The 18,587-nt window shown below is 45.1% G+C and overlaps 1 protein-coding gene across 1 annotated transcript in view; it reads right to left on the reverse strand.

Moving 5' to 3' along the window:
• Positions 1-18,047, reverse strand: part of FBXW8 (F-box and WD repeat domain containing 8) — a 128,866-nt gene extending 110,819 nt beyond the window's left edge. Inside the window, exon 1 of the mRNA XM_075533848.1 lies at positions 17,621-18,047. Within this exon, the coding sequence (XP_075389963.1) occupies positions 17,621-17,935 (315 nt within the window). The 5' untranslated portion in view covers positions 17,936-18,047. The remainder of the gene's footprint in view (positions 1-17,620) is intronic.
• Positions 18,048-18,587: the final 540 nt, after the last annotated feature.

The raw sequence follows: 18,587 nt of genomic DNA on the forward strand, positions 1-18,587 counted from the left end.
CAGTCACCCTCAGAATCTTGGGATGGCCAGACCACCTGCTGTGAGACCCCAGCATGGTGCACCTGGGCCTCAGCTTCCGCGGTGGTATAGCAAACAGTAACATTCCTATTTCATGGGGAAGTTGGGGGAATAAAATGGAATCATACACGGGAAGGTTTTTCTCCCCTAGTTATATTCTAAGCAGATGGCAATGGGAATGTGCTGGGACCTATACTTTATCCTGGATTATGGGCTGCAGTAAGAATGTTTTTCATTGCCAGGGAAATACTGAGTAATTTTTTTTTCTGAAAAAGGGGCAATAGGCTAAATGTTTGGGAATGCATGCTCTAGAGGAGATTACATGCTAAGAACTATGGAGCCACACAAGAGCAGGAGGTCGGATACTGAAGCTTCAGGCTGCCTACTTGGAATACTTTGGTATTGTTTCTAGTTATAATGATTTCTGTAGTGAGGTCTGAGGTCGGTCACTCAGCAGTCTCAAGACATTCATTGGCCCAGATGCCCAGAATGCTGCCAGCCGATGCACATCACTAAGTCCCGAGGCACTACACTTGGCCAAGGGCTGCTTTATTCAAGATTGCATCGAATGAATAGTAATGTGTGGGCACAAAGGCCTGGCCCTTTGCCTCAACTTGGGACCTCTCAGAAAGGCCATCTCCACCAGCATGCCGATCTCCATATCACAGATCCTATTCCATGGAGAATCCAACCTTCTCCAGAACACCAGGCGTGGCCCATGACACTCCCAGGTTTAGCACATTCCCAAGAGTTCTCACATACAGCTCCAGAAATAACCCCCTAAGTAAGTGAGTACACTCCATGCTCACATACCCAGGGAGACATACTGTAAGGCAAAAAAGCACAAGGAACGTAGTATCGGAAAACACACACAAACTGCAAACACTAAAGTAGTAGGCCTAAAGTGAATTAAATTATTCACAAACTTCATTAGTATTAGAAACATACCACGTGAGAAACCAAATGTTACAAAATACTACAAAAGATTGGGAATGATAAGCTTGAGTCTATGGCCGAAAATACATCTCCTGGGTAGGTATGTAATATGTGGTAAGGATATAAAATCATATCCCGGACAGAGGCTCCAGCCTGGATCGCTGGAAAGCGTAATAGCAGCAGCGCAATGTCTTTAGCACTTTAACCTAGACTATTGTAAGTACACCCTCTACCCACTGCCATCAAGCTGATTCTAACTCATAGCAACCCTATAAGACAGAGTAGAAGGATCTCTTTGGGTTTACGAGGTTGTAAATCTTTATGGGAGGAAAAAATCCTCATCTATTTTCCCAAGGAGCGGCTGGTAGCTTTGAACTGCTGACCTTGAGGTTGGCAGCCCAACACCTAACCCATTAGGCCACCAGGGCTCCTTCTCTAAACACATAGTTAACACAAAATGTCATGGGCCAGATTAATCCAACTCTCTACCTACACTAATTTAAAGCCATGAAAATGGATGTATCCCAAAAAAATACATATTGTAAATCCTAATCTGTAATAAAAAATCCCATTGGGGAATGGTCTTTGTATGCTAATGAGAGAACATTCAGGTAGGGCCACCACTCCTCTGTCCTGCTGTCACACTGCAGGGGATGGCTTACTGCTGTTGATGCTAGAAGTTATACCACCAGCGTTTCAAACACCACCAGAGCAATGCCGAAGGCACAGGTTTCAGTCTAGCGAGAGATGGTCCACTTCTGAGAGATTGGCCACTAAAAGCCTTACCCACAGCAGTGGTACACTGTCTGATAGGCTGCTGGAAGATGAGTCCCTCAGAGTCCTTTAAGTGCCAGAAAGCAAAGATGTCACTTTGAGGAGGAACATGCTCCTGACCCACGCCACAGGACTTTCAGTCGCCGCATGTGCATGCAAGAGCTGGACAATGAAAAAGCAGCTCTGGAGATTTTAAGTATGGGGATGGGTAAGAACCAGGAACACAGACGTACTACCCAATCTGTGCAGGAAGAAGTAGGGCCAGAATGTTCCTTAGAAGTGAGAAGGTGAGACTTCACCTCACCTACTTTGAACATGTAGTCCCTGAAGGGCATACTTGGTAGAGCTGAGGGTGGGTGAAAGAAGGGAGACTCTTGTCAAGATGGATTGCAACGCTGGGCTCAAACATCACTGTCAATGAGGCATAGGATCTGACAGGGTGTCACGTGTGGTAGAGATGGGGTCACCACGTGTCTACTTAAAACCCTCCCCGGCAGTAGTTCTGTGACAGAGTATTAGATAACGTGGGCAGTGGGCACGCCGACATTTCAGAGACAAAGATATGTCAAGAAGGAAAATAAAGCAAGGCGAGGGTGGGGGGGTGGGCGCATTCAAGATACTGGACACATTAACATATACATGCTGGATCACACTAGAAAAATATCATGTGACCCTAATGTTTGAAGGGAATTATTTCATATTAATGAGCCCCAGCCATGTGAGCGCTGCCAAATTATGCCACAGAAGACTATAAAATTCAGAGTATATACAACCTGGCCAAATGGTCCACAATGACTTTAAAGAGGAAAATGTAGGGGCAGGAAAACTACATCAATGAAAACGGTACCACCGGAAGAGAAGGATTGTGAAGAATGGGGCTTGTGTCACTGAGCAATCTGTATAAATTGTTGAACGGGAAGCTAAGCCACTGTGGAAACCCTTTCGAAAACACCAACGATTAAAAACAAAAACCAGCACCACCTAAGCAGACCTTGCTTCTCTACCATACGCCATGCTTGCCTTCCTGGACGGCCCGCCAGAGCCACCTGTGGACCTTCGAAAACACGCAGGCCTACAGCCCAGGAATCTCCAGGGGGGCTCAAGGGTTTCTTCCTCGGGGGTCCTGAGAACCACCACTCTAGATCCTAGGCGGGATTAAAGAAAGCCAACCCACACCCTTTTTACCAAGAAACCCCCCCCCACACACACACACACACAGAGGTCATGTTACTTTGTTAATTCAAAGTCAGTGAATTCTAGATTTTCCCAAAGTCCACTGGACTTACTCCAAAAATGCTGAGAGAAACTGCAAACAGATCCATCCCCAGGGAGGCCAATTTGTACTCCTATGTGCTAATGTAAGACTAATTCTGCAAATGGATTGGTTTTGTGCCTTACGGATGGAAATTTAATCTGTCCTCTCTTGTTTAATAGAAGAAGAGGTAATTACTCTGAGCCAAAGCAGTAAGAAGTGAGGAAAGTGACTCAATGCTCGTTCCCATGTTCACCCCCAGGGCACACAGAATCCAGAAAGGATCTTCTAGGTGATGTTGCAGAGACAGGTTCAAACAGAAGACTTGCAACAACATTGCTGCTAACTAACTCCATGACAGAAGGAGAAGGCCGTCTAAAAAGAACGTCACTCTCCAGACTGCAAAAGCTGGGCAGACCCACACTCTCCCTCAGAAGGAATGGGCGGGTTCCAGTCTCACCCAGGTCTTCTTTGAGAAGATAACAAAGTTGATGAGGAAAAGAGTTGGAAATATCTCAAAATAAATGGGCACCGATTTACAATCCCCAACTTATCTTCAAATATGTACCATATATACACACGTATAAAAGCTGAGTTTTTCCACAAATTTTAATGCAGTTTTGTGGTAAAATTAGGTGCCTCTGCTGATATTCGGGTCAGCTTATACTCAAGTATAAACGGTATGTGTATCTGTAGAATCCCCAAACTCAATGCCACTGAGTTGACTGCAACTCATGGCAACCAGACAGCACAGAGCAACTGCCCTACAGTGTGAGGCTGTAGAACTCAGCAGAAGCCGACTGCCACATCTTTCTCTTGCAGAATGGCTGGTGAGGTCAAGCCCCCCGCCCCAATCTTTCAGTTAGCAGCTAAGCACTAACTACTAGTCCACCGGGGTATCTATACCTTTATACACACTCAGAAAGAACAAATACTAGAAGTCCACCAAAAATGCGAACACGGGTAGTCTCTGGGCAACGAGACGACCGTTCCTCTTCGTACTCATCTGCAAGTCTTTTTGTTTTTAACAGAGCATGTGTGATGCTGTTATAGAGCAGTGGTTCTCAACCTTCCTCGTGCCACAGCCCTGTCACACAGTTCCTCATGTGGTGGTGACCGCCCCCCCCAACATTGTTTTCATTGCTACTTCATCACTGTCATGTTGCTACTGTTATGAATCATCATGTAAATGTCTGATAGGCAGGATGTATTTTCATTGCTACACATTGAACATCATGAAAGCAAAGTGATTCATCACAAAACAATATGCAATTATATATTGTGAAATATTTATTTCTAATGGCAAATAAATGAAAAATTGTCTTGAAGCGTGGTGTGGCATGGCTAACAGTCTTCATGCGGGGTACTCATACGTGGGCATTATCTGCATGTGGGTGGGTCCACCTGGAAACAGATGGAAGAGTGGTGTCTCGGTTTCTAAGACTATCAGAAATCTGTTTTCCAATGGTCTTAGATGACCCGTGAAAGGGTCATTCGACCCCAAAAGGGGTCGCAACCCACAGGTTGAAAACCCCTGCTATAGAAAGAGGGACCAGACTTCAACCCAGTGCTCCTAGATGCGAATGCAACATGCTGGAACCAGTGGAGAGATCTGAGGGGCCGGCCCCAATCCCAACTACTATGTGGACACCTGCCCCTCACCCCAGAATAATTTAATTCAAAGGACAGCACTGAATCTGCAGCTCCAGGAGAGGATCATATCTGATCGGACCACATGGGAGCAGATGAAGGGGGAGGAGTAGAAAGTGGAGCACATCCTGGTCCACCAGGCCTTAAGGACGATGTTCCTGATTAGAGCAGCCAGTCCACAGAGCACATGGCCGGGACAACACCAAAGAGAGTAGGAATTGCACCCGATCTGATTCCGCCACACCGAGGAAAAACACTAATGGGGTGCAACAGAACAGAAAGGGAATGGAGTGGTGAGGTCCCCAGGGAATGCTGAAGGTGGACTTTGGGGTGTGGTGCCCAACAGACTGGACTGGAAAACACTCCAAAGGCCTACAAACAATCCTTGAACTAACTACACGTTTTTCTTTCTTGTTGTGGTTTGTTGTATATTATTGCTTGGTTTTGCTCTGTCTTGTTTTTGTACATGTTATTATCTCCACAGGTCTGTCTAAATAAAATAGGCTGGATGAACAATTTGGAGGAGAAAACAATGGGATCAACAGTTCCAGGGGGACATGGAAGAGGAGGAGGTAGGGGGAAAGGTAGTGGTGGTAACAAACCCAGGGACAAGGGAACAACAAGTGATCCAAATCAGTGGTGAGGAGGGTGTAGGAGGCCTGGTAGGACGTGATCAAGGGTAATGTAACCAAGAGGAATTACTGAAACCCAAATGAAGACTAAGCATGATAGTGGGACAAGAGGAAAGTTAAAGGAAATAGAAGAAAGAACTAGGAGGCAAAGGACATTTATAGAGGTCTAAATAAAGGCACGTACATAGGCAAATATATTTCTATATGAGGATGGGGAAATAGATCTATGCACATATATTTATAGGTTTAGTATTAAGGTAGCAGATGGACATTGGGCCTCCACTCAAGTATTCCCTCAATGCAAGAATACTTTCTTGTATTAAATTGGCCTTCTATGACGCTCACCTTCCCGACACAACCACTGAAGACAAAGTCAGTGAATAAGCAAATATGGTGAAGAAAGTTGATGGTGCCCGGCTATCCAAAGATATAGCATCTGGGGTCTTAAAGGCAAACAAGCGACCACCTAGCTCAGAAGCAACAAAGCCCACATGGAAGAAGCACACCAGCCTGTGCAATCATGAGGTGTCGAAGGGATCAGGTATCAGGCATCATCAGAAAAAAATCTTATCATAGAGAATGAGGTGGGGAGTGCGTAGTGGAGACCCAAAGCCCATTTGTAGGCCAGTGGACATCACCTTACAGAAGGATCTTGGAGAGGAGACGAGTCAGGGTGGGGTGCGATGTAGCAATAATGAAACATACAACTTTCCTCTGGTTCTTAAATGCTTCTAGTTCCAATTCTACCTTACAAATCTGTACCTTACACTGGTACAGATAGGAACTGGAAACACATGGAATCCAGGGCTGATGATGCCTTCAGGACCAGTAGTGTGAGTGGCGATACTGGGAGGGCAGAGGTGGGGTGGGTTGGAAAGGGGGAACCAGATACAAGGATATACATGTGACCTCCTCCCTCGGGGACAGATAACAGAAAAGTAGGTGAAGAGACGTTGGACAGGGCAAGATACGACAAAATAATTTAAAAATTATCAAGGTTTCATGAGGGAGGCGGGAGCAGAGAGGGAGGAGAAAAATGAACTGATGCCAGGGGCTTAGGTGGAGAGCAAATGTTTTGAGAATGATGAGGGCAATGAATGTACAAATGTGCTTTACACCATTGATGTATGTATGGATTGTGATAGGAGTTGCATTAGGCCCTGATAAAACGATTTAAAAAAAAAGAAAACCCCTGTTATAGAGAGGAGCAATACATTTTTTAAAAGGTGTTTTGTGTTAAGATTATGTAAATTCAGGACCACATACCATGTGTAAGGGCAAGGTCCTATTTGCAAACCATCTGTCCACTCAAAAGTGCTTGAACTCTTTCCCAGAGCGAGGTCACCCTCACTTACAATGAAACAAATCAAGGACTCAGCAACAGGTAAAACAGACAGCCCCTCAAGGTGTGTCCGACAGAGTTCACGAGTCAGTCAGCTAGTCAGAGCTTGGAAATCATTGTCCAAGAAGACGATGCTCGAAAGAGTGGTTATGCTCCCAAGCAGCCCGCAAAATAGCCAATGTGTCTCAACATTTAACCTAAGCCTCATGCCTCACCAAGTGAAAAGATGCTCAATATTTCTTAACCCTACAGACTCCGATATGCAATGACACAACCTTGCTTGCTGAAAATGAGGAGGAATTGAAGCACTTGCTGACGTAAACAAGCATTGTAGCCTTCTGTATGGATTACAACTCAATGTAAAGAAGCCCAACATCTGTACAACTGGACCAATGGGTAACATCATGACATACAGAGAAAAGGTTGAAGTTGTCCAGGATTTCTTCTTGCTTGGACCCACAATCAATGCTCATAGAAGCAGCAGTCAAGAGATAAATCCAGAGGTAAATCTGCTTCACAAACTTCTTTAGGGGATTGAAGAGCAAGAATGCTACTTTGAGGACTACTTCTCCACTGCATCATGATATGCATGTGAAAACTGGACACTGAATAAAGAAGACCACAGAAGAATCGATGCATTTGAAATGTGGTGCTGGAGAAGACTATTGAAAGTACCATGGACTGCTAGAAGGACCATTGCTAAACCAATCTGTTAGAAGAAGTAAGGCCACAGTACTCCTTAGAGGCAAGGATGGTAGGACTTTGACTTACATACTTTGAACCTGGAGAAGGCCATCATGTTTGGTAGAGTGGAAGGGCATCAGAAAGAGGAAGGCCCTCAGAGAGATGGATGGCCCCAGGGGCTACATCATTGGCTCAGGCACAGGATCAGTTGTCAGGATGGCGCAGAACTGGCCAGTGTTTCTTTCTGTTGTGTATAGAGTCGCTATGGGTCGGAGTCGACTCAGTGGCACCTAGCAACAACAACAAACCCATCCATGAACAGTGGATCCTAGTTACAATGATGTCATAGTATACAGAGAAGCCATTTCAAAATGCATCTTATGCAGAGCCCTGCGAATTTGTGAGTAACAGGAATTGATTAATGACATTGACAACTTTAGTTGTGGGTATCTAGTGCTGCTATAACTGAAATATGACAAGTAGATGGCTTTAGCAAACGTATTCTCCTTCGGTATTTAGAAAATTTTTTCTTCCTCCCATTTACCCACCTTGTCCCTCTCCTCCTTTCCCCTGTTCTCCCCATAGGCTTCAAAAGTCTGCTTTTGGTGTGAAAACCATTTTTCTTGGCTTTTTTTTCTTTTCTAATAGTGGTGTGCTATCGTTTTGTCTATATGAGTTAATTTTGCTGACCATGTCTTCCAAATTTGTGTTTCATGAGGTTTTTGACATGTTTTTTAAATATGCATACTATTCCATTGTACATGTATACCACAATTTATTTATACATTCCTTCAAAGTTGGCCTTTTTGAACGCTTGATTTTTGCTATTACTAGATATCACTGCGATGAGCATAGATGCGCTTGAGTCTGTTTGCATTTTTGTTCATTCCTTTGGGGTATATACCGATTAGAGAGATGCCCCAAATGGCCGAATGGCATTTCTTTTCTCATTGAAGGACGAGCCATACAGTTTTCCATAAACAATTCTTAATTCCTACCCCTACTCTAAGGGTGTTCCAATATTCCACATGCTCTCCACCCCTTGTTAACCTGCTATCAATGCGATGTAAGGCAGTATCTTGTTTTAATTTGTAGTCATCACATTTCAGTTGACTGCTGCCAGAATGTCATCTTAGTGAATTGCCCGTTCATGTCTTCTGTCCATTTTAAAACAGGATTATTTGTTTTCCTTATTGAGGTGTTGCAGTTTTCTACAGATTTTTCTAAATTGGCCCTTTATCCATTATATCAGTGCCAAAAAATTCACCCCCCCCCAAATTATTCCCCAATCTGTGGGGTTCTCTTCACTTTTAAAAAATGGTTGTATTGGCATATACTTTACATATCATAAATTTAATAATCCAATGCTATTTGTGTCTTTTTTGGTGAAGTCTTTTGATGTACATAAGGATCCTATTTTAGCAGGTCCGGGCCTCTGTTCCATCTGAACACCATTGCCCGGTCCTGCGCCCTTCTCACCGTTGTTCCTATCTTGAGACCATTATTGAAGCTGCTGTCCAGTCATCTCATTGAGGGCCCTCCTCTCTTTCAGAGCCCCTTTGTTTTACCAAGCATGATGCCACTTCTCCTGGGACTGGTTTCTCCTGATAACACGTCCAGAACACGTGAGAAAAAGTCTTGCTATCCTTGCCTCTAAAGAGCATTCTGGCTGTACTTCTTCCGAGACAGGTGCTTTTTCTTTCTTTTGGCAGTCTACAGTACTTTCAACATATGATGTACCAGCACTGTAATTTGAAAGCATAGATTCCTTACCAATCTGGATGCCTTAGATTTCTTTTTGATGTCTAATAGCTCTAGCTAAGACTTCCAGGAATACATTAATTAAGACTAGTAATAAAGGGCCACCATGTCTTGTTACCATTCACAGAGGGAATGGTTTCAGTTTTTCTCTATTGAAGGAAATGCTTGCTGGCTGTTGGCTTTGTATAAAACCAAATTCAACGCCATTGAGTCAATTCTGACTCACGGCTGTACATATGCACCCTTCATAATGTTGAAGCCTAATAAAGGGTTAAGGCTTTTTCCTTGTCCTCTTTTTAAAATCTTTGCCCAGAGAGGGAGATTACAGAGCATGACTATGCTTGCCCAAGCCTCAACTACAGTTGAGAAGGCTAGACGTCTAAATTGAGGGCACTAGGTTAAGGGAAAGGTTTTCTCTATCAAGTCTACGGAAAGGTCCTTGTCTTCTTTCAACATCTGAAGACCTGATGTTCCTTGGTGATCTCCATGTGTCTTGGCATCAATATTCCCCCGGGTCTAGGAGGTTCTCAGCATAGGGATCCCAAAGCCAAAGACACAATCCACTTCCAGGTCACTTGTTTAATCTTTTCTCACAAGAGATGGACTTGAAAAAACAACCTAATTCTGTAGATTGGGCTCTGCCAATTAACATTTTTTGCCTCCATTGTCATTAATACCAGAGCTCACAGCAATCCTATAGGGCAGAATAGAAGTGCCCCAGAGTTTCCCAGGTTGTAAATGTTTAAGGAACAGACTGTCACATCGTTCTGCCAGAGACGCTAGTGGGTTCAAGCCAGTGAGATTTCACTTAGCAGCTGAATGCTCAACTACTGTACTACCATCAGGTACCCTTCCCATGGACATAACTGCCTCTAATCTTACCTATGAACATCATAGAGGTTAGGATTTCCAACAACTAAGATAATTCAAACATATCACAAAATGGAGAATTATTACATAATACTGAGAATGGTATAAACAAGTTGACACATGGGGGGGAGTCATAATTCAGTCTATACCATTATATACTATTTGCCACTGCAAAAAAAAGAATTCATGTTTTTATCACATGTACAACATTCACTCCAACTCATCCCCAAAATCTTAAATCAACTCCAAGTCCAAAATCTCCTGAAGCAAAATTTCTCTTTTATCAGTAAAACCTGTGAAATCTAAAATGAAAGTTATCTGTCTCCAAAGTACAATGGTAGAAGGCACAAAGTATAAGTCCATAAGTCCGATATTAGCCCATAAGTCCAATATTAGTCCATAAATTCCTCTTCAGACTCATGCAGCACATGCAATGATGCAAAATGCAGGAAGATCACAGGCCAGTGGGTACAAAGTCTTGTGGATCCAGTGGCGATGAGAGCATCTCCAGGGCTCTTGAAGGTCTCAGCGTGGCTCTAAGTGGCTCGTCAACAGGAAGGTGAAAGCAGAGAGGGCGGCTGGCCTCCAGAGAGCCATTTACCCAGTTGCCCTCCAATCAAGCTGCAATCTGTTTAACAGGCTAAACTCCACCCCTGCACTCCTTCGAGTTGACACAAAACTATGTAATTACCACAGGAGGCATCAAGCAAGTCCAAAACTCTGCAGAACAATTAACATGAGCTTTCAAGGTTTCAAAATACCCGAGACCATTTGAACAGTGGCTGTGGGTGCTGGCAAGCTCTCTGGATTCGGAGTGAAGGCCCCTCAGTCATGGCATTCAGCTCTACCTTCCAGGCCTGCTGGAACAGCAAAGCTGCCATGATCTCAGGTGATCCCCTTCTACAAGTCCAAATGCATAGTGACCCGACCCCCCTTAATCCCTGTTCTTCTGCCCCTTGGGCATGCATGTTGGCCTTACTCCTTTAGCTTTGTGGAGTGGATCTGGCCCATGACCTTGGCACTTGTGAAGAGCAGTCCCAAACTCTAGGACGGAGCAGAAGATCTGACTCTTTGAAGTCTAGGATCCAGGTAGGCTGTGATTTCACCTTTTGAGAACCCAAAGGTCTTGGCCTTACCCTTTGAAACTGAGGCAATACTGCTTGCCATGCTTGCCTCTTCTGCTTCTTGGTTACTTGGCCTCTCTGACCTCAGGCCTCTTGGGCAAGCGTTACAAAACTCTTTACCTCAGCTAAAAGTCCCTGGGGGCACCCCCCTCTGCCAGTAACTCTCGGCCTAAAAGCTCCCAGCTCTCTAGCCCAGTTGTAACCACCAACTAGTGCCCAGAGGCACGCTACTATGTCAAGAAGGCTCCTGCCAAAAGTGCTCAGCTCTCTCGCTCCATGGGTTGGTTCCTGCACTGTCTTGCACCCATCTCCTGGTTCTGCTGCCGTTATTTCTCTGCGGAGGCTATTCATTATCTGGGCCACTCTGTGGGGCATCACTTTCACTTCCTATTGAGTTCTCACAACAATGGCCTTTGACATTCATAATTCCACCAGCAGTCTCCTTAAGGCCATCTAGGCTTTTACTATGAGGCACCTAAAAAGCTCTTCCAACCTATACTCATTACGCCATTCCAAAACCCCTAGTTCACATCTGTCAGAGCAACACTTCCTTCTTGAAACCAACTTCTGTTCTAGGTATCTTGTGCTGCTCTAACCAAATTATCACCAGTGGACACCTCGGACAAAGTCATTCTCTCACAGTTTAAGATACTAGAAGTCTACATTGAAGGAGCCAGAGCTAAACTCAAACTTTCTCTGTCGGCACTGGGGAAAGGTCCTCGCCACTTTTCAACTTCTTTGGGCCCAGTGTTCCTTGGAGATCTCTGGATCTTAGCATCAATCTTCCCCAAATCTAGAAGGTCCCTTACATATGGTCTGCAGTGTCCAAAAAACATGATCTGCTTCCAGTTCTTCTCTCTGGGTGACTGCAGGTCCCGCTGTGTTCTGCTCACTGGTTTAATCTCTTTTATATCGCAAAGAGAATGATTCAAGAACCAATCTAATCATAATCTGTAGACTATGTTAATCTGTCTCATTAACATAACCATCTCTAATCCTACCTCATTATCATTGCTGTCGGGAGTTATAACACGTAGGATAATTGCATTAGATCACAAAAGAGGAGGTAATTAGACACTGAGAATCACAGCTTAGCCAAGTTGACACATATTTGGGGGAGGACACAATTCAATTCATACCATAGGGGAAAGTGAAAAGAAGGAAGCTGAGGGCTGGGGGGGGGTAGTAATCAGGGACAGGTAACATAGGAGACAGAATACAAGCTGTGCCTTAAAATAGGGCAAAGAAAGAGGAAGGGAGATCATTCCAGGTAAGCCATGAGTTTACATTTGGGTCAGTTTGCCTTCTCCTTTCATGATAACCAGACCAGGGGTGCTCACATAGAGTCTCCTTATTTGTTTCTAATTTTAAAACAAAGACAATGAAGGCATGGAATCAGTTGTTTTGTTGGCAACACAGAAATAGGTCCCAACAGGCTAAATATTGACATCACTAAGTGATAAATACTGGCCAGCAATAATAAAGCTTTTATCAGACTTGAAAACCAAAATATTGGACTTAAAGAGAAAATACCTTGCCTCTAAAATTCTGTCCAGTGTTAGGTAATATCTCCCACTAGATTAAAATATATACCAAGAAGAGTATCAAAGTAAATTCCAATTTAGGCATTCTCAACTTATCTTCTAAAAAGAGATGCTTTCATCGTGCTATTGTTATTGTTTCAAAGCAGAAGCGAAAGCTCCCAGGGAGTCATTTCAACTGTCCTTGTCCATCCCTAGGACCAAAGTAGAACTGATCACATGACCATAAAAGTGCAAATTAACTCTCAACTGCCAACTTACTCGCTTTCACTCCATGGAAGATACTGAAGAAAAAGAAACAGCACCAACCACACTAGTCCTGTGTAGGAGACCAGGTGCTGTGAAGTGGAACAGGACTTAGACTTCAACCACATCTGCCTCTGTAAGAGTTTCTGGGGAGGCTCAAAGGGTAATGAATTTCCTGCAGGAGGCCTCCATGGTTCAATCAGGCGTCTTAGGAATAGCAAAGGCCAAGATCACAAACTGATGGCCCAAGCCAGAAGCAGGCCATAGGTGGATTTGTTTAACCTGCACAATGATAAAAGAAATGCAGAAAAAATCTAAGCCTTGAGTTTCAATATTGAAAGATTCTATGAGTAAAAGAATGAATGATGCAAGAAGCATCCAGAGATGGAAAGAATACACAGAATCACTGTACCAAAAATAACAAGTCGACACTTCACGAGATAGCATATGAGCAAGTTCAAGCTGCAATGAAATCATTGGCTTCAAACAAGGCTCTAGGGATTGATGGAATGTCCGTTGAAATGTTTCAACAAGCTGGTGAAGCACTGGAAGCACTCACTTGTCAGTGCCAGGAAATTTGGAAGACAGCTACTTGGCCAACTGACTGGAAGAGATTCATAGTTGCACCCGTTCCAAAGAAAGGTGACCCAATGGAATGCTCCAATTATAGAATAATATCACTGATATCACATGTGAGTAAAATTTTGCTGAAGATCATCCAACAAAGACTGCAGCAATACACTGACAGGGAGCTGCCAGAGATTCAGGCTGGAGTCAGAAGACGGCATGGAAGAAGATATAGCATTGCTGATGTCGGATGGATCTTGACTGAAAGCAGAGCCTACAAGATGTTGTATTTGTGTTTTTCTGACTATGCCAAAGTATTCGACTGTGTGGCTCATAACAAACTACGGATAATCCTGAGAAGAATGGGAATTCCAGACCACCTCACTGTGCTGTTGTGGAATTGTATATGGATCAAGAGGCAATGGTGCAAACACAAGGGAATACTGCATGGTTTAAGATCAGGAAAGATGTGTGACAGGGTTGCATCCTCTCACCCTACCTAATCTGTATGCTGAGCAAATAATCAGAGACGCTGAGTTATATGAAAACTGCAGCATCAGGTTTGGAGGAAGGCTTATTAACGATCTTACACATGCAGATGACACATCTTGCTTGGTGAAAGTGAGGGGGACTTGAAGCACCTGCTGATGAAGATCAAGGATTGTAGCCTTCAGTATGGGTTATAACTCAAGTACATTAAATCCTCACAATTGAACCTATAGGTAACATGATAAACGGAGAAACGGGTTAGGTTGTCAACGATATTGTCTTGCTTGGATCCACAATCAATGCTCATGGAAGCAGCAGTTAAAGAGATCAAAAGACATGTTGCATTAGGGAAATTTGCTGCACAAGACCCTCTTTAGAAAAGCAAGGGTGCTCCTTTCAAGACTGAGGTGCACCTGATCCAAGTCATGGTCTTTTCATCCCCTCATATGCATGTGAGAGTTGGACACTGAATAAGAAGACTCAAGATGAATCAGTGCATTTGTATTATAATACTGGTGAAGAATCCTGAGAAAGTACCACAAATGAATGAATCTGTTGTAAGAAGTACAGCCAGAATGCTCCTTAGTGGCAAGGATGGCGGGACTTGGTTTCACATATTTTGGACACATCAGTAGACAACAGTCTTACACTATGTAGAACCCAGTAAGTAGCACCCAATACAAAAATTGTGGAGGAGGCAAAGGAGAGCAAGAGCAGTCCTTTGTGCTCCATATGAACCCTAGATTCCTACGTGTCTGCTCCATCTTCCAGGAGGCAAGTCGCTCTCATTCTTAGACTATTTGCCTTAGTGTTCTGCTAACTTTGGTGCCAGTGTCTATCGAGATGTGTTAGGGCCCCAAAGCCAAGGAAGCTGTCCTGCAGAAGACAATGTCTCAAACTTGCCTGGTCATCCCAATCAGATTTCTGGGTCCTTCTCCTGAAGATTCATTAGGCAGGGCCTGGGAGGAGCAGAGAACCTGTATTTTCACAAGAGCCCTGGTGGTGCTGTGAGTTAGGTGTTGGGCTGCTAATTGTAGGGTCGTTGGTTCAAACACAGCATCTGCTCCTTGGAAGATGATGCTGTCTGCTCCAGTAAAGATTGAGCCTCAGATACCCTATATTGGGTGGCTAGGAGCTAGAATAGACTAGATGGCAATGGCTTGGGTTGGGGGTATTACACTAAGTGAGAAGCTACAATTTCTTGAAACAACTCGCCAGTTACAGAATTACCCCCAAATGAGGCTTTGTGCTCCTTTAAACAGTTACAGTCGCATAGCAACTGTGGTGAAGAAAGCTGATGGTGCGTAGTTATCAAAAGATACAGTGTTTGGGGCCTTAAAAGCTTGAAGACAAACAAGCAGCCATTTAGCTGAGAAGCAACAAAGTCTACATGGAAGAAGCCTGTGTGATCATGAGGTGTCCATGGGAACAGGTATCAGGCATCAAAGACCGAGAACAAAAAATCATATCAATGTGAATGAGGGGAAGTATAGCGTGGAGGCCCAAAGCCCATCTGTAGACAATTCGACATCCCCTTACAGAAGGGTCACAAGGAAGAGACGAGCCAGTCAGGATTCAGTATAGCACTGATGAAACACGCAACTTTCCTCCAGTTCTTTAATGCTTCCTCTCCCCCACTATCATGACCCCAATTCTACCTTACAAATAAAGCTAGACCAGATCATGTACAGAGGTACAGGCAAAAGTTGGAAAACACAGGGAAACAGATCACAATGATCTAAATATAACTCCCTTCCTGGGGGATGGATGACAGAAAAGTGGGTGAAGGGAGACATCAGTCAGTGTAAGACATAAAAAAATAGTTTATAAATTATCAAAGGTTCATGAGGGAGCATAGGGGACTGAGGGGGTAAAAAATGAGCTGATACCATGGGCTCAAATAGAAAATGTTTTGAAAATGATGTCAACAAATGTACAAAATGTGCTTGACACCATGGATTGATGTATGGATTGTTGTATGAGCTGTATGAGCCCCCAATAAAATGATTTTAAAAAAATTTTTAAAGAATTCCAGTCTGGGAACCCCACAGGCACAGTTCTCTTCTGCCCTATAGGGCCACTATGAGTCAGAATTGACTCCACAGCAGGGAGTGGGAAAGCGGCGGAGGTCTCCTTAGAGTCTGATGGAGTTTGACCAAGGCTGGGCAAGCTTTTGTGATGGAAGAGCCAATCCTGTCCCTCACAGCAATTTAAAAATGACTCAAGAGACATTAATATATTTATAAAAACAAATGAAATCATCATTATCTGAATAACCATCAGTTTTCCAATTGTATTTCAGAGCCACATGTATGTACCGCAGGAACAGCATATGGCTTACGAGCCAGTTTGCTGACCCCAGAGCTAGGTCACTAATAGGTGCTGTCTTGTTCAACTCCTAACCTGGAGCAGTACGGTGCAGATCTTTTGTGCCCTCTGGATCCTCCCAACTTTCCAATACCTTGATGGGGAAGGGCTCATTTCTACCTTCCCTTCCAAATTGTCCAAGGGATCCATTCTCCACTAAAACACCCTTCATCCTAGTAATAGTTGCCAGGAATTTTGTTTTAATTTTTAAAAATATATATCAGTTTGAAAAACTTTAGTACAAACAATATACAGAGAAAAGTCAAAAGTCCTTTTATTCTGGGTCGTTGTCTCTCCCACAGTGGCAACCATTGTTAACAATTTGCGTCTCCTTCAAGTGCAAGGTTCCTTCACCTCATTTTGGGGTACTCACAACGAGTCGATGCCCACTCATAGAGACTGTATAGGACAGGGTGGATTTGCCCCGTGAGATTCAGAAACTGTAACTCTAATACATGAGTAAAAAGCCCCGTCTTTCTCCCGCAAAGCTAAAGAGCGTTGGTGGTTTCAAACTGGTGACCTGTGCATTGAAACGCAATGTGTAGACATTTCGCAACCGGGGCTCCTTTCTCATTTGGGAGCAGGCTAATTTATTTTTTTTTTGGGGGGGGGGGATTGTCCTGAGGAGCTATCCTATGCATTAGAAGCTACAGAGTCATCCCTGCACCTACCACCAACCGCTGTAACCACCAAAAAAAGGTCTCACTACCATGGGATCGATGACAACTCACAGTGACTCTATACGGGCAGGGTAGAACTGCCCTGTGAGTTTCCGAGACTAACTTTCTTTGTAGGCGCGTAGAAAGTGCTGTCTTCCTTCGCACACGGAGCGCGCTGGGGGTTTCAAATAGCTGACCTTGCAGATCGCAACCCAACGAGTAACCACGTCGCTACCGGGGCTCCTAAAAATGTCTCTCAAAATAAAAACTAAGCTAAGCTCTGCCATCGAGTGCATGCCCACTCATGTCGACCCCTGGCCCAGCGGATTTCCGAGACTTTATAAGAGTAAAAGGCCTCATCCCTCTCCCACGGAGGGCTACCGGTTTCAAACTACAGCCCTTACAGATCGCAGCCCAACGCGCAAACACATCACAAGAAACCATTGAACCTAGTGGACAAAGTTGGTCTCGTTGAGAACCACCATTCCCAGCGTTATCTATCTTAGGTGTGCACAAGTGTACGTGCGCGCGCATGCGAGTGCATGCGCGTGCGTGTGTGAGTGCATGCGCGTGTGTGAGTGCATGCGCGTGCGTGTGCGAGCGCGCATGCGCAGTCCTCCTCTTTTGTCCCCAATTCAGTTACGTTCCAAACCCAGTGTGGGGCTTCTCTCGGGGCCCGGGGCTCTACCAGAGGCCAGAGCCACTCACCAGGTCACGGAGGAACTGGTCCAACAGCTGGTCCCTGGTCACGAGTTCCTCGCGGGCCGGCGGAGAGCGAGAACGACCGGCTGCATCCTGCCCTTCTCCCTGGGGCCCGCGCGCCGCAGGGGGCCTCGCCGCGCCCTCCAGGAGGCCCTGGGCCAGCGCCAGGTAGTTAGAGGCCGGCTCGCCACGCCCTTGGGCCAGCTCCGCGCGCCTCTGCCTCCGGTCAGCGTCCGGCCGCCGCCGCCTCCTCAGCGCCTGGGCCTGCACCAGCTCCTCCTGCCAGCGCCGACGGAACTCCTCCAGGCCGTGGCAGTCCATCGCCAAGGCTCCGCTCGCTGCTCTCCGTGTCTGCGCCTTGCCGTGTCTCCGTGTCTCCCTCAGCCTCGCCGAGTGCCACGGGGCCGTCCTTCCGCTGGAAGTGTCCGCCGTGGCCGGAAACCGCTGCCACGACTCTTGGTTCCGGGGGGCGGGGGGCAGCCGCGCTGCCCGGGGCCCACGTGACCGCCAGGCTGGCGCGTCCAGGATCGGAGCTTTCTGGGATGAAACCTCGGGTCCCAGCTTTTTCCGTTTTCCGGTGTGTGAGAAAGGCCATTGCCAGATGTCGACATTGCACCCAGCCCCACTTCTTTATTCAACAAACACGCATCGAGCGACTACGGTACGCCAGGTACTGGGAAATTAGCTCTTAAATCTGCAAAGAAAGAAAGAAAACCAGCCTTCCCCTCTAAGAGTTTCCATCCAAGTGCGGGAGCTATTAAAAGCAATTGAATATGAATGCTTGAAACCGTCGTCGGAATTATGGAAAAAAACAAACCAACACAAAAGCAAGTCTAACAATTTTCCCTGTTCGTAGCTACCTCAACTCACGCCCATGGGCGACTGGTTTCTCACTTCAAGTCTCTGCAATTTTTTTTGTTCTTCCCTCTGCAATTTTTTTTTTTAACTCACTACATTGCTCGGAAGCAAACAG

This window comes from Tenrec ecaudatus, chromosome 16, assembly GCF_050624435.1.
Source record: "Tenrec ecaudatus isolate mTenEca1 chromosome 16, mTenEca1.hap1, whole genome shotgun sequence".
Lineage (NCBI taxonomy): Eukaryota > Metazoa > Chordata > Mammalia > Afrosoricida > Tenrecidae > Tenrec > Tenrec ecaudatus.